This window comes from Acipenser ruthenus, chromosome 21, assembly GCF_902713425.1.
Source record: "Acipenser ruthenus chromosome 21, fAciRut3.2 maternal haplotype, whole genome shotgun sequence".
Classification (NCBI taxonomy): Eukaryota; Metazoa; Chordata; class Actinopteri; order Acipenseriformes; family Acipenseridae; genus Acipenser; species Acipenser ruthenus.
Genome location: NC_081209.1, coordinates 182,282 through 207,658, shown reverse-complemented (window position 1 = coordinate 207,658; position 25,377 = coordinate 182,282). Strand labels below are relative to the sequence as shown.

The 25,377-nt window shown below is 41.9% G+C and overlaps 1 protein-coding gene across 1 annotated transcript in view; it reads right to left on the bottom strand.

Annotated features, from left to right (window-relative positions):
• The window catches only part of LOC131699002 (E3 ubiquitin-protein ligase znrf3-like), a 67,488-nt gene that overhangs the window by 17,906 nt on the left and 24,205 nt on the right, over positions 1-25,377 (bottom strand). The window contains exon 2 of the mRNA XM_058994114.1: positions 13,432-13,554. Coding sequence (XP_058850097.1) covers positions 13,432-13,554 — 123 coding nt within the window. The remainder of the gene's footprint in view (positions 1-13,431; positions 13,555-25,377) is intronic.

Genomic DNA, 25,377 nt, shown 5'->3' with positions numbered 1-25,377 from the left:
TTAAACTAATAATATAAAGAGGGGCTGGTCCCTTTGACTGTTTGGTAGTGCTCCATGGTGTGGCGTGTTAAATGTTTACAAGTCAGATTTACTGGCCCCATGGCTAAAATATTTAAGATGTTCAATTGCTTTACAGAGAGGCTAAGCTACCATTAACCTCTAAACCTACAACCACTTGTGACACAACCATCTGTGCAGAACAGAGCTGTAACCATCCAATCTCTGTAAAGGCTTGTGCGTCTGCATAGCACAGCAAGCTGTACAGAATGGTGGCTATTCCATGGTTTCTTATGGGACCCGTGCTCTGGAAGAGAAGCATGAGGTTCAGTATGCAGTGTGGAAATCAGAAAGGATTCAAAGCATTGTCATTTCTCCAGCAGAGGCTCTTTAAACATCAAGCTCTGTACAGACTCTGGACTTGGTCAGTCTCCATGCTCATCCAGCCCTGGTCAAACAAGCAAGTTGATTTGTGCCAAAAGGAGTTTGTGTTGGTGGACACCTGTTCTGTAGGGCCACAGCCAGGAACACCAAAACTCCTTTGAGCTGCCAAAGTAACTGATGATTTCTACAGGGAACACACCTACTCAAATCACCTTAAAATATGACTGCTGATTGGAACGAAGCTTATAAAATGGATTGGTGTGCCGTGATGAAAAGGCACAATAACAATGAAGCTCAGAGAAAAAATATATATATATATATATATATATATATATCTGACAGCCACCAGCCGACTCAATGTGATCAGAATGACATGACTGCGATGCTCAATCAGTTACACATGCGCTCTGCACCTGCAGCACAATCACAGTCATTCCACACATGCTCTCTGCACCTGCAGCACAATCACAGTCATTCCACACATGCGCTCTGCACCTGCAGCACAATCACAGTCATTCCACACATGCTCTCTGCACCTGCAGCACAATCACAGTCATTCCACACATGCGCTCTGCACCTGCAGCACAATCACAGTCATTCCACACATGGCTCCTAAATGCAAAAGATCCAGCCCTTGATTTGTGGATTCACAGTAATGCAAGTTTCATTGTGCTGAATCAACTCCTCCCCCCTCCCCCCCTCCCCTTCGAAAAAAAAAGGGCCCTGCTGGCTCTTTAAAAAGCTGTAAACAGGAAAAAAGCTATGACGTAGTTTGATAGTGATTCTCCTCGATTTGTGTAACACAGCAGAATGGAACACTATCTGTGAAGGGCAGCCATGTCACTATCAATGGATACAGTGGGGTGACATCGCTTACAAAACGTGACAGGAGGGTTTTTCCCCCACAGAGGTGAAGAAAAGAGGATGCAGGTAAAACAAACAAACAAACAAACAAACAAACAAACAAAACTATGAAGCTCATCCTATTTATTTTCTTAAAAAAAAATATTAAATGGGAAATATGTTAACAAAAACAAATGACAAAACATGGCAACACGTCCTCATACATTTCGCCAGGACTGCTGAAGTAGTTCTTTGAGGCATCGTATTACATTTATAAAAGTTATTTCTAATCTTGCTCGTCCCGTTGGCCTGTTACACTTGTTGACACATCCAAATGAGGTGCCAATCACGCTGGAGCCTTGTGAAGTAGTGCAGAAATAATGAACAATCATTACTGGCCAAGCACCAAGACTTTAACCAGAGAGCTGTGGAGCAAGTCTTAATGCCAGCATGGACTACCAGCCGTCATGGCTAAACAGACCCTTGAAGATTTACATTATTAAATAAAAAGCTGTCACAAAGCCCTGGCATTGAGAGGGATACTGTACGTGTTGTGAATACAACAAAGAGCTTGAAGGGAAATGCTGCTCGCCATCAAAAGCACAAGGAATTTATTAATGAAAGACTCTTCCAGCTTTCCCCCCTCCACAGGGAGAGAGATGAATGCATTCCGAGGGGAGGGACCGGCTGTTCATCATATCAGGCGCTTTTAGAAGTGTCACATTTCCACTCTGACAGGAGGATATGACAAGCTTGGAAAGTCCTGCAGGGGGGACAGGGGGCACTCATTTAGCCAAAAAGGGTTTTTTCTTCTCTTTTTCTTTTATTGGAGATGTGTTCATGCATTTATAAGTGGGGAGGAGGGCAGTGGATTTGTCTTCCGTCAGAAATTGAACCAAGTGACAGATAACAATTGTTTTAAAGACATTAAACAAAAGAAAAAAGAAAGAAAACTGCACTTTTCTTATCAGCAGTAGTAAATGTTTACCAGTTTGTTCCTCATGTGCTAGGACACGGTCACACCTGATTCAGTGCTTTAAAAACCGTCCTGTAGTTCTGCATTGGCTTGTTAAATCAGCAAGCTTCACAAAACAAATTATTGTGTTTTTTTTTAATTTAAAAAAAAGATTGGACGAAAAAGAATCTGAGGAATGCTGGAGTAATTATTTACAACTGCCCAGCGACTTGCCCTACATTTCCCAGGGCACTGCCTGGGCTGCTGTGGACACATGGCTGACCGCAGGAGGGCTCTGATGCAGCCTTCAATAGTGGCATGGCTCCTCTCCTTGCCATGGCCCAAGCACACCATGTAATGTTGCTATTCAACTGCAGTTGCATAATCAACAATCATACCATTCAATTTCACCCTGCATGTGCGGTAGGGGCATCAGCAAGGGCCATTGGCAAGCAAAGAGTCATTAAAAAAAGTGGACCCAGGAACGGATCCAACAGCCATGACTTTAGAACTCTACTTACCAGATTTCTCAGACACATGGCATGGGTATGACACAGTAACAAAGTACGTCCACGTTTCTGAAGCCTTTACAGTGAGAATACACTCCTACTGGAGAGAAGCTGCATGCTGACCACGTTTCTGAAATCCTTACAGTGAGAATACACTCCTACTGGAGAGAAGCTGCATGCTGACCACGTTTCTGAAGTCTTTACAGTGAGAATACACTCCTACTGGAGAGAAGCTGCACGTGGACCACGTTTCTGAAGTCTTTACAGTGAGAATACACTCCTACTTGAGAGAAGCTGCACGCTGACCATGTTTCTGAAGTCTTTACAGTGAGAATACACTCCTACTGGAGAGAAGCTGCACGCGGACCACGTTTCTGAAGTCTTTACAGTGAGAATACACTCCTACTGGAGAGAAGCTGCACGCTGACCACGTTTCTGAAGTCTTTACAGTGAGAATACACTCCTACTGGAGAGAAGCTGCACGCTGACCACGTTTCTGAAGTCGTTACAGTGAGAATACACTCCTACTGGAGAGAAGCTGCACGCTGACCACGTTTCTGAAGTCTTTACAGTGAGAATACACTCCTACTTGAGAGAAGCTGCACGCTGACCACGTTTCTGAAGTCGTTACAGTGAGAATACACTCCTACTGGAGAGAAGCTGCACGCTGACCACGTTTCTGAAGTCTTTACAGTGAGAATACACTCCTGCTGGAGAGAAGCTGCATGCTGACCACGTTTCTGAAGTCTTTACAGTGAGAATTCACTCCTACTGGAGAGAAGCTGCATGCTGACCACGTTTCTGAAGTCTTTACAGTGAGAATTCACTCCTACTGGAGAGAAGCTGCATGCTGACCACATTTCTGAAGTCTTTACAGTGAGAATACACTCCTACTTGAGAGAAGCTGCACGCGGACCACGTTTCTTCTTGTTTATATGAGTGGATGGCAATGTGCCCGGTTCAGTCTTTGTTGTAATAAGGCGACCTTGCACCATAAGCGACAGCACATGTACGATTTAACTTCTTATTAATCATCTTTTCAGTGTAAGAGCAAGACTAGCATCTCGTTCATTTTAGATTTTACCCTCCCCACCTCTATGAAAATGGCACTCGCTAGAATACCATGCTGAGAAATAAGGTGCAGAACATTGATTACAGACAAAGGAAATAATAAATTCATGATTGAGGGAAAAGGAGGAATGAACGATTACACTCAATATGTAGATGCCATCCATATTAGGCAAGCTTGCAGAACAGCTAAAAATCAATTGACAGCACAAGGCCATTTAAAAACAGGGATTTCTGAGAGATTCGCTTTAAATAAGCCGTTTATGTGTTGTTGTTTTTTTGTAGAACCAAATAAAACCTGCCGTTGTCTCGCTCGATGAAGCCCCGTTCTGTGGCTCAGGCAGCACTACATTAATTAAAGGTGCTGGAATGTGTTTTCATGGGAGGGGGATTCACACTGGAGCCAAAAAAATGCCTCTCGGAGCCGTCACCCACCGTGCACTCTGTGGGCTGTGTTAAAAGTTCAACCTTGTTTCTTATGCATGACTGAGCACAAGAGAAGTAAACAGTTTCTTAAATAATTTACATACGAGAGGGCGGTTCCAGTGTGTTTATGGAGTGTGTGTGAGAGCATGCGTGTGTGTGTGTGTGTGTGTGTGTGTCTGTGTCTGTGTCTGTGTGTGGGTGTGTGTGTGAGTAAAGGAGTCTTGTTTTGTCCTCCTCTGGTCAAACTGGATATAAGAATATAAAAATAAGCCGCAGCACCCCCTCACCCTCCTCTATCCCAATCCGAGATTCCAAAACAATTGCTAATCAGGCTGGGCAGAAACCTTAAGCTTGTAATTGATGAGGCCTGATGGAAACTAGACAGCCGGTAATGGACAACTGCTAATTAAATTTCCTCTTGTGTTTCTGGAGGCCCCCCCCCCCCCACCACCACCCCGTGTTCAAGGACCAAACAAGCTCTTCCTGTTTGTTTCTTTATGATAACGGACAGACCTGCTCCACCTTAAACAGATTAAACAAAGGGTTTAGGAATGATTTTAGAACACATTGACAACTGGGATACCCTTTGAAACTTTTTAACCAAAAAAAAAAATAATCAATAAATAATAAAAATAATGCTCTCCTTTAATTAGAAAACTCATCAAGAATACTTTTCCTCATCAGAATAAAATCATTTGCCTACAGCAGACTGGAATGAATTCCCAGTAAAAAGATGGTCTCAATAAATTTTTAAGCAAGACTAGTCTTCTCCATACAACCAAAAGATCACCTTACAGGAATGAATAAACTCTTCATGCAATTCAGCCAGCAATGATACTTTGAACTGCGAGAGATGCCTTTTGGGCAAACCCTGTGATGTGATTAAATGTGCACATCAAATAAGCACATAATCTACTGGAATGTGCTTGATAGCAGCGTTTTCAAAACCCTTTTCTGTTCAAAAAGAAGAGCATTGCTTGCACTGCAATTAACATTACACCAGCAGAGCCACAACCAAGTAAGAATGCTTTTCAATCATTCCTGTTATTAGAAAACATTTTTAGCCCTGGACCGCTAAAACAACCGTGCACAGAAACCTGGGAGATCATGTCAACTTTCATTTGAAAAATAAATATAAATTAAAAAGGCCAGCTTTGTAAAGGTGTGTGTTGCCTCCAATGCCCCTGCATTAACTGGAGAAGTGTCTTATTAACAGATCAGGGACTTTCACTTGTTAATGTACAGTTCAGAAGCTACTGTGCCAACATCGATCCAGGCTGAGATTACAATCCCATTTCCAATTCACAAACCCAGCAACATAAAGAAAATCCCCGAGCAACTGCAATTCACAGCTGGGAAGGGTTACCTTCAGCAGGCAACGTATAACATAACAGAGAGGCTCTTTAATACAGATCTTAAATCACATCAAAGACTGCACTTGTTTGTGTTTTTTCTTTAACTCTTGACAGCAGTGCCAGTGGACTCCAGCCGCAATACAGTATAGTTTCACTGCTTTTAATGAACGCTCCCTACCAGCGTGAATCCTATTAATCTGACTCTTGGATACTGTTTAATTCTAATGCAATGTCATCATAAAACATCATTATAAATCTACAAAACAGCTCAGGGATGCAGGATTTAAAACTGATAGAGTATTGCAAAAATAATGAACCATTAAGATGATATAAAAAGACAGAGATTCAGTTTAACCAAAACGGCCACAGGATGACATACAGTACAGCCATGATTTAAAAGAAGGGGAACGTTGACAAAGCAGCATCTCTCAAAGTGTATTTTAATATATGAAACGGTGGCGGCAGTAGACTGAACTGACCTGTATATGTGTTTAAAGATGTAGGGGGAATAATTTCAGGTACTACAAAAGACTCACAGCAATCTTGAATACATGCAGAATGAAACTAATACAAATTTCTCTATGAGAGGCTTACACATTTCGGAATGTTTATGAACACCATGGAGACAGATAGTAAACCCTCTTTTAGACAGGGTTGTAAAAGTGACAGGGTTCCTCATTGAGATGTATGCGGCCCCTCAGGGGTTAACAGCTCCCAGGAAAGAGGACACTTCCAGAGGCAGCGTCCTGGCCAGCTGCTGAGAGCCCAGGAAGAGCCCTCCCTCCCAGGAGAAGATTCCATTACAAAGGACATGGAGCCTCTTTCATGCAAGCACAGACAGAGCGCCCTGGACTGCTCCAGGGGAGAAGATTAGGAGAAGAAGAAGGCAGGCTGTATCCCCCTTTAATTAGGGGCTCCAAATTGCCTGCTATAATTATACAACTTGAACGCTCAAATGTAATTCTTTTTTTTTTCTGTAAAAACTGCATCAAACTATTATCGGTTTAACATCTGTTTGTTTATCTAGCACAGAATGGAGTCTAAATAACATGTATACAATGTATCGCTATGGACATAGTCAGAGCAATTCAATAGAGGGGGGAATGTGGTGGTGGAGGTGTGTGGGTTTTTTTTTTCCACAATCCAAACAGTTTCAATGGATCGCTATAGATCTTTTAAAAAAACGATCTATGAGAGCCATCTTTTTTCATGTCTATTTTGCAGCTGGCATGAGTTCATCATGGAGGCAACAACATATAAAAAGGAGACGATGAGATCTAATGATTAAAGAATGTGGGGTAAACATTTTAATTTAAAAGTACCAGAAATAATAAGGAGACAGGAATATCAAACAGGTGGAGCATCACTGTTCTTAAAACTAGATGGGAAAACATTATATTGCTTTAAATCAGGTTAATTTAAAAACACGGATGCAAATCTCTACATGCTTATGTAAGTGAGGATGGACGAGGGCCAAACAGATCCATCACCTTCTTAATTAAAAGCTTGGCAAAGGAGACTTATTCTTCAGGTAAGCCAAACACACCGTGTTTACCACAATCCACTGAAGTTGCCTTGCCGTAGTTATCACAGCTCCGCCTGACCTTTCAACAGCAAGATAAGTGATCTGGGAGATCACCACAGGTGTTCCTATACCTAGGAGTGCGCACAAAGGTTTTATGGTCTCCCCAGCATCAGAACACTTTATTACAGCAACAATAAACAGTTACGTGAGGAATCTGTGGGTTCCAATTGGAATGAACTGCTGGAGATACCCCTGAGGCACTGCTACCTCAAGCAGGATCCACATAGAATATGAAAACAGCTTCAAAGGCAGCAGATCAGAGTATGGAAAACAAAAACAAAAAACATTTACCCCTGGTGTGGTGTTACACAGTTTACAGAGGAATGGCTAGCATGGTTAAAAAAAACTAAAATAACAATGGGGTGAAGGCTGGCAGAGGCGTTGTAACCTCAACCTGTGAACCTGCGCAGGAAATTTTAGTTCCCTCTTAAGTTCTGTTTTAGGCTTGGAGATCCTTACACTAATGAAACAGACACCAGTATATTATAATATGCTCCCCCCTCATTTTCCTAAGTAAAAAGCTCATTCCCCAAAGAGACAATCGGGTGATGTGCTGTACCATGGCCCCTCCCTCCATCGTGGGACCCCAAATAAAGAAAGCCCAGTTTCTCCACTATGCCAGGTGTGCTTGCGTTTTATCCTTCAATGTTCTCTTCCTCCATGAGCTCAGGCTCCCAGGTCACAGCTGGCCTGCCCACTCCCCTCTGCATCACAAAGAGGGGCTTAAAAACAGGCCCCCTTCCCCCTGGGAATCCATCCCTGTGAAGCAGGTTTGCACGGACCAGGACTCGGGATGAATGAGGCAACGCGACAGGGATTCACAGCAAGGGAGTCGGGGGGAAGACAAAGCTCTGGCCTGTGCTGAAAGCATCTCCCGCGACTGAACTGAAGATTGATTAAACTTCTCTCTTTATTGCCTTGCCCCCATCTCACTCCCCCACCCGTGTGCTCACTGCTTCATCAAAGCTCTTTCCATCTCTCTGATATCATTTACAGCCGGACGAGCTCTCAGTGAGACATCTTCCAAGTGTGTATGCGTCCATTCTGAGGGCAGCTACCAGATATCTGAGCCAATGTGCTTCAGAGAGAGTTTGAAGAAAGGAAGGCACGTTAAATATTTTAATAAAGGCCTCCTGCAGATCTTTCAGTAAAATCCTGTTGCTTTTCCATTTCAGAAGACCATAAATGAGACAAAGACGTGTGTGAATATATCGGATCATTCTGTAAACTAAACAGTATCTGTATGCACCAGTCATTTGAAGACTTTTTTTTATCTTTAAAAAGTTTACCTCAGTAGCAGCATGTTGTGCTTTTTCGTTTTTTATTCTTTTCTCACCCCGCTCTTATTTTTTTAAGCCCCATGGTTTCTTTTTATGCTGAGGCCTGGGCGGCGAGGTATAATAATGGCCATTGTGCTTCCCATTGAAAGCAGAGTAATTCTACTAGGGGGGCGGCTCACTTTGAGCCACATGACATTGGGAGCTTCCCAGTGACCATGGCAACAGGCTCAGTGGGTTCCCAGCCTGGGAACCCATGATTTCATACACAGGGCCGCGCGGACAAAACGCGGCCTATGGGGAGAGCCGCAGCCTGGCAAGAAAATGGACGACACCCTGCTAGGAAAATCCGGCGAGATAATATCGCAGCGTTCAGGCGCACACAAATGTGACAGGAAAGCCCAAGAGGCACGGCTCCCTCCTTAGATCCTTTGCTTTGGGGTTTTCAGATTTCTACCTCTTCTTTTGTCCGGATACCCACGGACCTATTCAAAAGCTCATCAGATAAATACATCTGGAGGTCAAGCTGCCTTTTTAAAAGAGGCCAAACTGGGACGTACACGACCTTGAGCATTACTAGTTTAACATCACTACACACCACAAAGAATGGGAGGCTTAGATGTTTCTATTTGGGACATTCATGGTAAATACATTTTAAACCAAATTGTAAATAAACGCAAGGTTGAGGTCCCTGAATCACAGCAGATTATTCCCACCAAAAAATATAAAATATAAAAATCTACCTTTAACATCATCATTATCCCACTTAACCAACAATGAACCCAGTAAGGTTAAAGAAATACATTTCCAGACTCAACCATTAAGACCATCCATTAGCATTACAAAGGAATGAATTACATAAAAGATATTAATAAATCCATCTTCCATGATAACATGCTGGCAGCTTTGAAGTCCCATCGAAACCCAGGAGGAGTTCCCATTCCCAGACCCATGGAAGCCTGAAGAGGCTGCAGCAGGGTTTATATCCCCTTCATGTACACAAGGAATCGAGCGCTTGTTCAAACAGTTTCAAATATAAATACATGTAGAATAAAAAATGGGAAATCTCGCAGAATTCTAGTCCTAGTGAAAACTGCTATTCATTTACATGCAGACTTGCCAGCTCAAAGCTTTGTAGTTTACAGACATGCGTTTCGCCTCCATTGCTGAGAGTCTACTAGTTTTGTTCCCCCAATAAATCCACTAGGCCCAGTTAGGGAAGACTGGGAGACATCCAAGAAATAGGGCGAGTATATTGGTCAGCAGCTTGCCACAGTAAAGTTTTAAGAACACACTCTTCTTGTCTGCACCATTAGAAAAGCATCTCTTTATTTTTACAAGATGGCATTTGGCCTTCGTAGCAAGTCATTATAGAGTCACGGTTGTCATGATGGATGATTAGAAGGCTTTATAGATGGGAGTGGGATTGGGGGGGGGGTGGAGCAGAGAGATTAGATTTGGAAAATAGACTCTGGTTAATTATAGTTCTGGAGAGCCAAACATTTTGAAAGATAACTTTAAAAGGGCTTGGGTTGGTAGAGACCAGAATGAGACTTGTGTCATGCAGAGATGTAAACACAGAGTGGATGAAGAGGGCCTTGATTACTGTAAATACACTTCTAGGTGTGAACTTCCTACCCCTTATAGACAGGGACTGGTTCTTTCTCAACCGTGTACCCATGAACCAGGATGCTTCCTTTACATGATATACAGTATGAAACTGTGATGAAGGATTGGAATAGAGGACACCCTACATAGCAACCTGTAGTCCACCAAACGGCTCCCTAATGATGCATGATTACATGCTAGAGCTATCCGGCATTCATTATTAAATAAACTTTTAAAAATTAAAAACCAGCACACTTCACAAGTTCGCACTTTGGAGATAGTAGAAAGTCCACTGTGGAGTTTTCTGTCTTCTGGTTCAAAAGAGCAATGTGAAATAAAGAAGTGAAGCAGTCTTTTGTGTAAAATGCAACATGTGGCCAACCAGATTCCTTGGAGCTTGTACTAGACATCTCCTTTAGTTCTGTATATATGTATGCATGTATTTATTTATTGTACTGCTGTCTCTGCTCTTTTGTGTCGAAAGAGCTCACGATCTGAAAGCCACTTGGTTATGAAAAGGAGCAGCTGTTTGCTTTTCCTCTTCATTAGACACGCCGAGTTCACCGTGACATGCATCACACTGTACAGAGGCGCTTACCCTCAGAAGCAGGCAAGTACATGATCTATAATTAATAGTGATTGATGAAGAGCTCTGATGGCCTCAGATGGCCCCGCCAGAGAGCATGGAAATCCTCAGGGCATCCTGAAAGGCATTCTTAACACAGTTGCCTGCAACCCTGCAAATTCACATGGGAACAACGGAGATCACCAGTCCCTGCTGCTGCTGCTGGGGATGCTACTGTCCACAGTGTGCCGGCCAGGGCCCAGTGCAGCTGTGCTGTGCTCACATTGATGAACACTCACAACTCCATCCCCACATACTGACACATATGTCCTGTCATCATGAGTTGCAAGTGTAATTAGAAATGTACGGGACACATTTCAGGAAAAGTATTCCAGATCGAGGTCGCTGTCTTGCGTGCCAGTTACACTACAGTGAAACCATTGGAAGAAACCACACCACTCTGACAGCATGAACAAAGAAAGCAGAAGAGCTGCACTACCATTCCGACTCACGTTCTGTGTAAGATAACTACTGTACATACAAGGTCACTCACAGGGGGTCTACACTGCACAACGTATATGAGGTTGAAATCTTGCTGCAATACGTCAATTCCGAGCTTAGAAATCTCTCATATAGTGTTCCCGAGTTCTCCTTGCCTGGTGGGAGGTGTACAGAATTAAAAGTGTCAACTCTCAATCTAACACCATGGTACCGTAGATAGGCAATCACTGCTGTTCTAAAGACAATGTAAACTGCCAGCTATATTCCTTTTTAGATTTTCAGCAGGAATCAAAAATCTTCTTTCTTAGCATGTGTATTGATGCTAGACTCCCATCTTATGATAAGTCAATAAAAAACAGGAACTGTAGATCATTTTCTAATCCATATCAGTTTGTGCATAAGCTAATATTTCTCATCAGATCATAAACTGGGATGTAAGCAAAAGCCAGTAAGAAGACAACAAGCAAGCTACTGAAAAACAATATTGGCACAGCAAGCTAATTGACTAGTGGTGTGCTGTTATTCTGACTGAATGATTCAAAAGCTGAAACTCTGCTTTGTACAGTACGGCATCTTTTGGCTCGCTGCTTCATTGCACTTCTCACTTGAAATGACTGAAATCCATGTTCTACTTTTAGAACACGCTGCTATTTCACTGTTTGCCCCTGAAAAGTTCAGGAAAGGGGCACCAGCTACAGTAGCCCCCTGAGTTTGATTGGAGTAGTGGAGCTTTATTCAAGTCTGGCAGGGGCAGATTAGGGCATCTGGCAAATGTGCCTGGGAAAAGAGCCCCCAGCTGTGTGGGTCCCAGCCTGGGATTTTCAAGATGTGACAGCAAATTCCACTCTAATTATAGCACTGTCCTAAAAAAAGGAAACCGTTTTGTCTGTTCTAATGAGGCTGGTGGCGTAATGAAGATCATTTTCAAACGCATCTAAAAGCAGGTCGCTAAAGATGCCTTACATCAGTGAGAACAAGAGGAAGCGAGGGAGTGTGCTTTATTCATTTGTACCGGAATTCCGATGCTACACAGTCGAAGATCCCCGGAACAGCAAGATGGCCCTGCTCAGTAGGTTAGGGATTAGAATGACTTTTTTTGCTTTCAAATGGTACTGTATCAAACTGTTTGGGAGAGATAAATACCTGATTCAGGGATTGCGTATTTTACCACAGTTTGCAAACCATCCACTTCATATTTATTCAGTATGATCCATGTCAGTGTATATTGTAAAATGAGGAGCCTAAAACAGAGTAGCGTCTCAAAATACATTCACATCTTTTTATATAGTTATATATAGAATATCTTAATTGCTGACAACGTGAACAAAATAATATTAGCAGGACAGATATGATCGACACACTGAGAAGGTATCATTCTTCAAAACCTGCATTAAAGTCTTGGTCATCAATCTGTTACCAGGAAACTAGACTTCAATTAGATTAAGAGGCAATTAATGAAATGAATGAATGGCTTCCTGGAGCACACAAGCAAATCCCACCTGCCTTCCCACCTGCAGTTACCCTGCGCAGACACATTCTTTCAGACTGAATGGCACTTCTTTCATTTATACTGACTAATGAAGCACATACCAGCTGTGCATTGAGGCACTCCAGGAATTGTGCTTTTCAAGGTCCCTTTGCTGCACAGCTTAAAACAAATGCCTTGCATGGCTGTGGAAATATTCAGCTTCACTCTTAGCATCTGACTTGCAAGCAAGTTTAGACACCAATCTGTGTGTCCGGACAACCCTTCCATTAAGCCATGATTTCTTGTGACTATTCCATTAAACTGTGTTAAAGCTAATGGAAGGATTCCATACATCTCACCTGTCCTGCACGCCATGTAGGTTTGAAAAAAAATAAAATAAAAAATAAGCACGTTATAGCAAACGGGAAAGACAGGAAAGATTTATGGAATTACTTCATTAACTAGAATCAATTTAAAGCTGCAATGCATGGTTGATGTATTTGTTCATTTTACAAAAGGAATTACATGCTAACGCTAGATCATATTACAATGACATATCTTCTCCACTGTCCAATCCGATTACAAAGGCAGCTATCAACATGAATCCCTCTAGAAATCCCCTTAGCACCACCGTCAGCTCGTCAACTCATCCTCACTTACTTTTGCTATAACTTTAAAACCAGACTGAATTCTGTTAAAAAAAGTGTGGTTTTCAATCCTGTGTCATGCCATGCTTCCCTGAAGGCATACATGTTTACAAGAGACCTGTGGCTGCAATGATCACTCCCATGACTTCCGATGAGAAGCAGTGTGCTGTGCCAGGAGGATTCAACTGAGCTCGCCATGGTGTGCTGCTGCCCAGCCCCAGCCAAGTGTCCAGTGCTTCTTACCTTCCCCAGAACTGTGAGACAGCTGGGGTCCAGCTCGGGCTGCTCCAGCTTGACCACGCCCACCCAGCCGTACTCGTAGAGATCCTCTTCATCGTTGTTGTTACAGAGTCCCAGAGGGTGCATCTGAAACAAGGCAGAGCACACAGAGTTAACATCGCAGTCACAGTGCTGTCACAAATGAACATATTATTTATACCCTGGAGGGGGTGTCATACCACACTCAAATCAACATGTTCTACAAAAGGCTTAGAAAACAAAAAATCAGCAATAGCGGTACTTAGAACATCATCTCATCAATAGCAAAACTGCAAATAATGGGATCATCATCATCATCAGGATTACCTTGGATTGATTAAATACAAACCCAGCTTGTCAGGTGTGATAAACAAAGTGACTGGGAATGCAATCTAAAACAACCCCCTTTTAAAAAAAACAAGGAACTCAAGATGCTTTTACAATAGATTGAAATCCTTTTAAATATTCAACTTTAAATGATTAACAACAGCAAGTCGCTTCTCCTGAAGTGTAGAGTGGAGCTTATTTGGAGCGTTGCCCAATGGCAAAGCAGAAGAGTTACATCAACATGTTCTGCGCTTCTCGATCATTTTCCATATTGTTTTAACCGTAAGGAAAATAATGATTTTGGGCACAACAAAGGATGACGGCTTGATTTCTCTTTCGCCAAATAATAATAATAATAATAATAATAATAATAATAATAATAATAATAATAATAATAATAATAATAATAATGATTTTTTTCCTCTCCATTTATACATGAAATGTTAGAGAAATACCTGCAATGCAGTTAAGTAATGCAACTGATTTGTTATTCCACAAATCTTTTTGGAAGGGTAGACCGTTGCCAATAACACAATGTTTTTCCCTCCTCTGCAACCAGGGCTTTACACACAATGTACAATCCAATGCACTCCTCCAAACTCAATACAGGACTCTGTAAGCAGGGCTGTTTATGACATGGTACCTAAAGAATGACCACTGACCTGAATTGAGGAGACTCGTGGTGGGCAGACGTATTTTAATAAAGACACAATTAGAGAACAGCTTTAATTCTATATAAAAATAAAATTATGCACACACACATATATACAGTATATATATATATATCTAGTTCCTTGTAATTTTGTTGCATGGTACATTGAGTAAGAAGGGGAGTGGTTTCTTGGACAGGAGACTCTTCCAGTGGTTCATTGTCAAAGCCACTCCCCCACAATCAGGCTTGAAGAGTCTGTCAGAAGATGATGTTTTTTTCAGTAATTGTTCTGAAGCATGGGAAACATTGATCCAAGCTGAAACAATGGAGATTTAGCAGGATGTTAAAAACGGGTAGTAAACTGAATCTTAGGGACATGGAGATGATGGAAGAACCGCATTAACTTCATTCCCAGCTACAGGAGCAGCACTTTACTCCAGACCTCAAACTTGTACCAACCCGATACAATGACACTGAACAGGGAGGATGGCAACTGCAGTACCCTGTCGTGAATGTAAAACAAAAACACCATCGCTATGTAATAAATGGGATCCTGCCTTTGATACTCCTCAGTAACTTCTAGCTTTGAAGAACACAGGATTTGTATAAATTATTTAAAGCAAGGCTGAACTGTAGCATATTCTCCAGGGCAGCATCCAGTGTGATGCAAACAGACTGGGGAGCACCACATTGTGTGCATTATTAACAGATGCATTGTAGGTGCTGTTAGAAGCTACACACGCACAGACATTAAGAAAACTGTATCATCTTAGAGAAGAAGAAATGTATACATCTGCCATACTCAATAAATAAATAAACAATATAAATAAAAACATTCTCTAATTACCAGCTGGTACAAAAAAAAAAATCCAACTAATGAAACAAATTGTATTAAATACTCTGTTAATTCTAAAGCAGATTAATGGCTAAAGCTGCCTTCTGTTCCCAGATTTCCTTCTCCCTGGTTTAAGACCACAAAACGTTACCACACATCTGCATGAAACTTGCCAAGATGATGACCTGGCCCAATTGATCCTATTAGTCCAGTGACCAAACAATCCCCAACCCCTACAATAAACCAGCTTTGAAACCCTGGCGCCAACACATGGCTGCAGCCTCCGGGCAGGGATGACCCAGGTGCCCTCTCTCTTTCTGAGCCCTGCACTCTTTCTCTCTTGTTGGGCTACAAGATATTCTGCATGACCTCCTTGCCCATGGCATAGTGTTGGAGTGTTTGTCTTACATCCTGGAACGCCTTGGCTTTATGGTACGGTCTTGAGATTCCCACAATTTAGTCTTTTAAAGATTTTCAAGAACCCACTGATGGTACTGCAACAGGTGTGCATACCAGTGTACCATTTGCATTGCCCCAGGAATGTATATTTTCCTTACTGGGGAAGAGAACACTGTGATGAAGCTATTTAGCTTTAAGTTTCTTTATAGAAGAGGTTTTTACTTTAAAACTTCTCAAAGGGTGGTACAAGAAATTCTCCACCCAACAAAACAAGTTCTGTGCATGCTTGTAGAATTGACAGACATTTCTGCTCGCTTCAATAAAAAAGGGGGAATAAACACCATACCTCCAGCTAGAGGATAACAAAAACATCCCCAATTCAAAAGGCAAGTTCAGGTATTCGATTATCTTCCATCAAAACCAGGCATTCCCGACCAGAACAAGTGCAGCCTGCCTGAGAGTTTGTTACACTAGAGCTCATTATCATCACATGAACTCCTGTCTAGCCATTTTAAATATTAAAACTTACGAGAGCCAAGATCTAGCTGCAATTTTCATCTTTATAAAAAAACTAAACTGTGATAACACATGGCAACCATGAACATGCAGGGCTATTCACTGCATTGTCGTAGGAAACTCCCTAGTAGCTCAGACTTCTAACCAAAACATTCTGGATTTGAATTCTGTGCAAGTGCACCAGCTGCCATCCTGGCTTAATATCTGCAAAGAGTACAATTTGTTCATTAATATCAATATTAACATCTCTTTACTGTAGTGATTGACCCACTGCCTTTTATCAGAAGTGGAATGTCTCCTACTGTACCAAAGTGTGATCCAATCTTTTAAAGCATCTGCAATCTATTTTAGTATTGTTGCTTGAGGGTTGATTGATTGAATTGAAAATATTTCAGAGAGAATATCTCAACAGCTTTCATCAGGACAGTTCCAGCTCTCTGCCGTGTAATCTTTCTTGTATAAATCCCCAGTGCAGACACACCTGGAGGTACCGATCCCCTCAGAGACATAAGCAAAGGATTCGAGTCGTCCTCATAGAGGAGAGGCAACAGAACATCACCCCCTTCAACATGAGCTGAGATGCAGAGTCACGAGAGACTTCCACTGGTACCAACAGAACATCACCCCCTTCAACATGAGCTGAGATGCAGAGTCACGAGAGACTTCCACTGGTACCAACAGAACATCACCCCCTTCAACATGAGCTGAAATGCAGAGTCACGAGAGACTTCCACTGGTACCAATAGAACATCACCCCCTTCAACATGAGCTGAGATGCAGAGTCACAAGAGACTTCCACTGGTACCAACAGAACATCACCCCCTTCAACATGAGCTGAGATGCAGAGTCACGAGAGACTTCCACTGATACCAACAGCCCTCCTCGCCCTTCTCCAACATGCAGTAAAGTATACACCCATCTCTACAGCAATGTCTCTAACGTTAATAGACCAGAACCTAGATGAAGATGCAGGATCCCTGCCATCTTGTGGAATCCCTGTGCTGGTAAATGAAACAGCCATCAGCGATATGCTGCTATAAACCTCATGGCTCTGCAGACTTTGCTAAAATGTATTTGCTTACCAGCCTACGCTTACCATCCTAAAAAGGTTGACTATGCGTTTACAAAAAAAACATTTTTAAAACACGAGGCTACACAGCACTCACAAAATCAAATGTTTCTAGAACCTGTTGAACAGTCTATTATATATTGCATATTGGAACAGAGCTAGGGCGAGTCAGACAAAGATTAAACCCATTTCATTCTGAATATCCAAAGCAGGGTGGTGGCTGGGAGTTGGGGGGGATCAAATAAACACTGAGAAGCCTGTTGGCCAATGGAAAGAAGGACAGGAAGTAAATAGCGCTGTGACCTCTGGCTTGGAGTCTAACAGAATGTCAGAGCTCCGTCTGTCACCCTGGTCTCCACACACTGCCCCATTGTGCTCGCCTTCACTTACATAGAATTCGTTTTTTTTTTTTTTTTAGAAGCTGGTTATTGCACTGGTCATTGGATCACTGCTCTATGTTTTGGCCCCTGGGATTATAAAGGGGAACAGCCCATCGTCATCCCCTGCTGTAGATGAGGGAATGCTTGTGACCCGGGTGCTGCTTTCTGTTCATTCTCTACTCGATGCCTGCTGCTGCACAACCTCTTTTGTTCTGATAAATGCTGCCCCCCGCCTCTTCCCAATAAGGCCCCACAAGCTGCTCACTGAGGAGCAGTCTCCCTTGCCTGTCCTGGGGTTTTGAGACCATTCCTGACACTCTAGAGGAGACCTTCCCTCCTCCCAGTATCGCCGTCTCAGAGCTGGCACTCGTTCCAAAGGAGGCTTGCAATTGGATTTCTAACAGAGGAACACGCCTAGCGAAAGAACAGGACACAACATCCGATCAGTCGGTCACTGGGAAAGCTAAAAGGAACTCTGAGTGTATCCAAGGTTTTAACTATTAAAACAGTTCTTAATGTGTCACACCAAAGCTGTAAAACAAAATATAAAAAGGGAGCTACATCGGGACTCTAACATAGGAGGTGACCTTTTTTCAGATTCCTTAGAAGGAATAAAAAGGAGGAAACCTTTGGGACCAAGAAAAATAAAAAAATACATCATCCCATAGGATTAACCTGACTGTCCTTCTTAAGGGATTCAGAACATGCCTATAGAGATCCTTTGGAGTTTTCCTCTGGGAGTGAATCAGAATGCAAGCCACACCACCCAGTCCCTTATTCTTTGTCACGTCCACAATCCCCTGCCACTCTGATGCTCTCTGCCACAACCACTTTATATTCTTTCTTTCAAACTCCTCTACATTTCCATCAGCCAAAACTCTATTTGTACCTCTATGACTTAACAAACTGGGTTTTGTTTGTTTGAGGGAGCTAATCATAAATACAGAAATACGCACTGCAGCATTTGAGCACATTTTTGTCTTTTTAAAAAAAAAAAAAAAAAAAAGAGAAAAGCTAAATAAGTTCAGCTTGTCACGATTAGTTTCCAGCACATTCTGTTGAGGTTATACCACAGCTTGATGAGAGAAATGATACAGTAGGTAACTCCTAACCCATTGATATTAAAACAATATTATATTGGAATTAAATCGTTACCAAGGGGTTATCCTGGTGTCAAGTCATGGCCCCAAAACATTTTCATTTTACACAACACTGTCTTAGAATTTGATGCAGCTGGAGATTTGGCCAAAAACTCAAGGCCTGTAACTTAAACGATTTACAAACAGGTCAGGTGCAATAAAACTCCAACTCCCAATCTCATGGAGGGCCTTCCCACGTGAAGGGTTGGTCACTATAAACTGGCCCCTCAGCCGTTGTTTGCCCAGGTATTTTAAAGTAAGTATTTACTGTCCTCTGTTTAGGTTAACCTGAGACGCTTGCACATAGTTCAGCTGTGAATCTGCGAGTCTTGAAAGGCAACGTACCTATTTTAACACTTCCTTGTGTGTAAAAAAAAAAAAATGATAACACACTGAACAAACAGCACAGCGCTGAGAGCAAACAGTCCCCCTGGGACACACTGCCAGCCATTGTGGCAGCTTAGAAAATGATATGAAAGAAAATGTCTCGTATCTGCATTCCCGTTGCGCTATCAGGAAATAAAAAATCATTTGATATGAGCAGCTGTAGAAAACCACAAGCAAACACAGCACTGTGTGGAAAACAGGGTCCGTGTTCTAGAAGAACTGCCACAAGAGACTTACTGGGAGAGTGGTGCTACAGAGAGGGTGGTACTGGATGCCACTAGCCGAGAGTGGTGCTACAGAGAGGGTGGTGCTGGATGCCACTAGCCTTGTAGCAGCTTAATCTATCACATCCCCTTCACAACAGTGCTCATGTCACTGAAAAGGACAGACAGCTATGACCAAACGTTTTGCATCACCAAGAATTTTAGGATTGATACAGAAGTAAATAAACAAATAAATAAAATAAAAAATGATATATATATATATAAAATATTTAAAAATAATTTAGCTATTTTATTTAACATCATGTAATCAAATAAACTACAAAATGATATTGCAGAAGTCTACCAGAAAGCCATAATAGTAGTACAGTATTTTATGTTAGATTTCGAAATGTCAAATTTTAATTTGTCAGTTTTTTGTTAAGTATATGGAAAAGTACAAGGCAATAAGTAACTCAATATATGTTAACGTAACATTATTCAACAGGTTTCATTCAACTATGAAGCACAATTTGTTCATTCTTAGGGTGATGCAAAGCTTTTGGCCATAGCTGTAGTGCTTTACACAGTTTGTGTGTGTTTTGTTTGGTTTTTTACAGTTTTGAGACAGCAGTATATTCTCTCCAAAGTAAAAGACGATGACAACAAACTACAGCAATATCTGTTTATAGGATGGCTCATTACACATTCAATGTTATGTTAACTTAACAACAGACACACTGTCAAATTGATCATACATATTTTATTTGAACAACTGTGCACCCTTACTGCTTGAAGCACATCCCCCAGATAGCAGGGAGCCCAGTAGCTTGAACATGTTCAGGCAAAGAGTGAAGCGTCCCCTGCCAAGCATACCCAAGCTGTCTTTCTGAAGCTCCCGGGCTGACAGCGTGTTGAGCTCTTTGAAATTGTGGCTGCTTTGTTAAAAGAGCCCACCGAAAATCCAAATTCGTAAGAGAGACGATTGAACAGTTGATTGTATAGAAGGGAGATCACTCTCTCTCCACCCTTGATCAAGCTTAGGACACAAAAAAAACCACACCATTGTTGCTTTCGCTAGTTACCAGACCATGCTGCTTGTGTTCCACCTTATAATGGGAATGAAACGGAATTATGGGGCTAATGGGAGCCAAAACCTGTGGTATAAAAGGTCTCCTTATAAAGGGGAAGCTCTGTAGTGTTTGAACTGCACAAATGGAAATGTAGGCAGGGTGGAGCTGGACTTTCCCAGTTACAGGATCTCTCTGCCTGGTCCCCAAGTGGTGGAAATAAGTTGAAAAGGGCGGCGTGTCCTTGAACGGCACAGCTACTGTTACAGAACGCAGCTGGGAGAGCCGCACAGGTGGAAGCAGCATTCCCTCTGTAATATTATCTCAGAAAGGTTCCGTTGAGTAAAACAAAAGAAAGAAAGAGAAAAGAAAACTTCCTCTCTTTTGTCCTCGCAACAGAACAGATAGGATGGCACAGTGACAAAAGTGAAAAGCATTCACAGCATTTCTGCTCGTAGGAACTGGGGCTTTTTCTAAACTTAATAGCCACTGTGTTTTATTTACTGTACAGAGGGGGGACTTTACTCCACTTACCCCCCCTACTGGCAGCGACAGGGATGTTCTCTGGCTGTTTAAAAATCACTACCTGTCTTCATCAGATCACAATGGTTACCTGGAAAAACACGCATTAGATCTGATGGTTTTTTTTTATTATTATTCTTTTAAAATCACCACTACATATTTTCAGACATACAAATTATGAATTACACCACGGGAGGCGTACATTAAGACATATTTAGGAATCAAAGATGAGCGTAAGAAATGTGGAAAATGGTGTTGTTAACATAATCTCACAAGTAACCTGTCATCTGGAGGTTTGTTGCCCTGACGCAGCCTTCAGTGAAATTACAACTGGACGCTGTCCTCATGGTAACCATGTAAGCAAACACTGCTGCGATTTCAATACCGCAAGCAGACACTTCGAATGGACACTTAATATCCCTGAAATATGTCAATATATACTGCTGGGCTTGCAGTCGACAGTTTCAGAGCCTCACGCAGGTCTTCTTGAAAGCTGGGATTGGATTTTAGGAATTCCCATGTCACACACAACATACAGCAGTGTGCAAATCTATTAGAACACCTCATGAATGATCATTTATATCCTATCCTACCTGCATGAACACCTACAGGTGTGAGCATTTCAACTTTCGGTCAGTAATCAGTGATATAGAAACAATAGGCACTCGTGTGTGAAAATGTTAGACCACTCTGTGCTTTAATTGGGCACCTTAAACAACTTCTAAAAACTCAATCTGTGTTTAAAAGAATTGTATTACATCACCAGAAGGCTATTTCTTGTAGGAAATCACAATACACATGCAGACATTGAAAGCAGCTAGACTGAGAATAGCTGCCAATAGGAAACCCATGGCTACTCCTAAAAGCAAGATTTATGGAAAAGAAATGCAGGGGGGAGACAATTCTCCAAAGCAATGGGTTATCAGAAGAGAGCCCAGTGCCCAGGCTCAGGCAGATCTAGGGGTGCCGTCATGTATACTTTGGCAGGGTGCTGTGGAAACACTAAACAAGGTTTTATATTGCACTTCAAACAAAAGTACAGGACATCCTGTGTGGATCGTGTACAGCAAGTTCAAAAAGAGAGCGCTTGGTTTTATCCATCAAGGAAACATTTGTGATGCTTGCTAGTTTGAAATCCAGTACTTTCTGGCTCCACAGCAACAATAAACAGAACAATCATATGTTATTAGCATGCATTACACTTTCCATGGCTTTGAATACCAAGAGATCTGTGTAAAATAGGTGTTAATATGTATTCATCGTAGGTGACTAATACTATTAAACAGGTTGCAAATCATTAGAAATCTAGAACTCTATTCAAAACATAGAGTACCCAACCAATAAACATGCAGATATTGCCAAAGTGACATATGCTACTAGTTTATGCCAAACAAAATGTTAAGAATACAATATTAGGGCGCAACGGTTTATGAATGGAAGTGGGCCAGTGCAACCCCCCCCCCCAAAGAGTTGACAAGAGTTCTTCCTGTTGTTTATCATTAGGTTGGGCCGTGCTTATGGTAAATGTATATTTAAGAATTGCGTTTGCTCTACAAAGCAGCTTCACAGAGCTTTATGCACCACAACGGTAACTTTACTGTCGAAAGTTCAGCAGGCTTGTTAAGCAAGCGTGTTCAGTGAACAAGACTGTCTGGCAGAAATGGGAATTGCAAAATTCCTTTTGTGTTTTTCCGACCATCTGCTCCTTTCCTCAAAGTGGTGCAAATTAACAAATAAACAGCCCTTTCTGATAAAACACCCTCATTACCCATGAAAGGTTTCCCACAAGCACTTAATTAACAATAACTAATGAAGCCACTTCCTTCCTCCACAGACGGGATGTCATTTACCTTATTCAAAACACACTGCAAGTGATTTACATACACAAGGAAATCGTCTGTTATACCGAGTTTAAAAAAACAAAACAAACAAAAAAAAAAACACACACATGTTTTATTATCTGAGCTCCGATAAATTAATTCTAATTGTAAACCTTGCCTTCTCTCTGCATGACAGAAATAATGCCTGCAGGTGTCACTAAAAAAAGAGTGAGAGGGGCTGACAACGGGATGCAGGGAAGCAGCTGCTCCTACTGTTTCGGTCGGCCTAATACAGTATTCATGGCAGCCTACTCACATTTGATATCGTCAAGCTTTACAAAACCATTTCTTATTGGTAAAATACAAAATCAAGCTTCTTTGCAATTTCACTGCTCTGCTTTTTTAGCACAAACGGAAAGAAGCCTAATCGGCCAGTGTAAAACAAAGCTAAAGTCTGCATTAATAGGATGTGAGTAATGCCATAGGAAGGCAAAGGCTGGGAGAGATCTACAAAATGACTTGAAGTCCAGAACGAGCTAAATCGGTACCCTGGAGGACAGAAGTCATCAACACCTCGCTTCTGAATCCCCTTTGAAGTCTCCCTCCCTTTGAACATTGCTGCTAGGAGAAATCCATCCCTTCGTCGCTTGGAAAGCCCCCAGAATTGTGGAATGTGGCACAAGCTGCTGCCTAGCCTTTCGGAATGCGATTAGAACACAGCCCCACTGGGGGTTCTTCTGGGTCCAGGAATGAAAAGCCTGGGCACCAGCATTAAAGGAAAAGGAAAGGGACATTACTGACTCGCTGGAGCTCACAAATTCCAAATGGTTTCAAATGACCACGGCAAAAGCCTTCTTCTGCCCTGCGTCTCACCCTGAGAAATAACACCAGACATTTAGTTCTCAAGCGGCTGTCACAAGGTATGCACAGACCAATCTTTCTGTGAATGCTGAACATTGAACACAAACAAACCTCTCCCAGAATGTATATTCAACCAATCCAAAGTTGTTATTGCCAATCTAGAGTGATATTGCTTACTGCCTCACTTTAAAGTCACTTCCAAATCCTTGGTGTTTGTCATGAGCTTTGCAGGCTTGCTTTGATGTGCCAGCACTGGATTTTAAACAGATCACTGCATGCAGTACATGTCGAAACGGTCTCTTCTAAACGGCCAGCTTATGCAGCAGTTGGTTTACATTATGCTTTCATTGTGAAACCCCCCACGCTAGAGAGCTTCAGACTCAATGATGTGTTTCTAGCGATTACTGGATGCTGCCCTGATCCACTCTACAACTATTTACACTCCACTTGACTTTGTTTACACCTCTGAAACTTCCTAGAGGATTGCTGCAGTTCTGAGAAATCTGGAACCCGTATGGCCTTGGAATTTGAATTCAGTTTACAAATTTAAAAATAAACAGGACCATGATGAATGATACAACTTTACCCTTCCTCCTGAGAGAGTTTTGCAATATTTCAATAAATTATACATCAATAATGTACTGATTGTTTGAACTAAGCTGGTTCTGAACACCCCCCCCCCCCCTTTTGCCTATTAAATAAAAACCATACCCGAGACAAATATGTGTCTGAAGACCCGGACATCCCTCCCCCTCAGAGAGCTCACAGTGACAGCTGTAACTGCACAGCAGCAGAGACCCATCCCGTGCCTAATCTGAAGAAGTTTCAGCACATAGGTTAACATATCAGTGGAAGCAGCTAGGATGGCTTGAGACCCATCAGACAATACAATACAATACAATACAGTTTGCTTTTATGTAGCTCTCTTCATGCAGAGCATCCCAGGGCACTTCACAATCAAACCTTTTTTTGTTTTGTTTTTTAAATCGATCGGCCAATCAACACAGCTCACCAATAACCTAAACCAAACAAATCTGTTTTTAAATTTGATTCTAAAGATTTGACAGTGCCAGCATTCCTGACATGCCCTGGGATGGAGTTCCACAGGCAGGGAGCAGAGCACCTGAAGGCCCTTGCTCCTCCTGATTGTAGACGGCTTCTAGGAACCATCAGAAGTTCAGCGTTCACTTGATCCTGAGGTGTGACGAGGAGCACGCGGTACCAACATCTATTGTAAATATAAAGACCCCAAACCATCAAGGGCCTTAGAAGTACAGTAGTAAGCAGAATATGAAAATGAATCCTGATTTAAACAGGAGGCCAGCGCAGTGATTTAAGAACCGGAGTAATGTGTTGTGAACGACATGTGGGAGTCAGCACTCTGGCTGCAGCATCTGACTGACTCACTGTGTGACCTTGAGCAAGTCACTTAACCTCCTTGTGTTCCATCCTGCAGATGAGATGTTAAATCAATGTCCTATTGTAAGTGACTCTGCATATAATGCACAGTTCATAGCCTACCTCTAAAGCGCTTTGTGATGGTGGTTCACTATGAAAGGCGCTATATAAAAATAAAGATATTATTATTATTATTATTATTATTATTATTATTATTATTATTATTATTTGCAGGCCTTGCCAAGCGTTGTCTTTCCAGGCTTTAAGGTTAGAAATTGGGAAGCAACACACCCTGACAGGACACGTTTAAAAAGGTTTGATTTCCGACTCAAACACCAATACAACACCTTCACTGT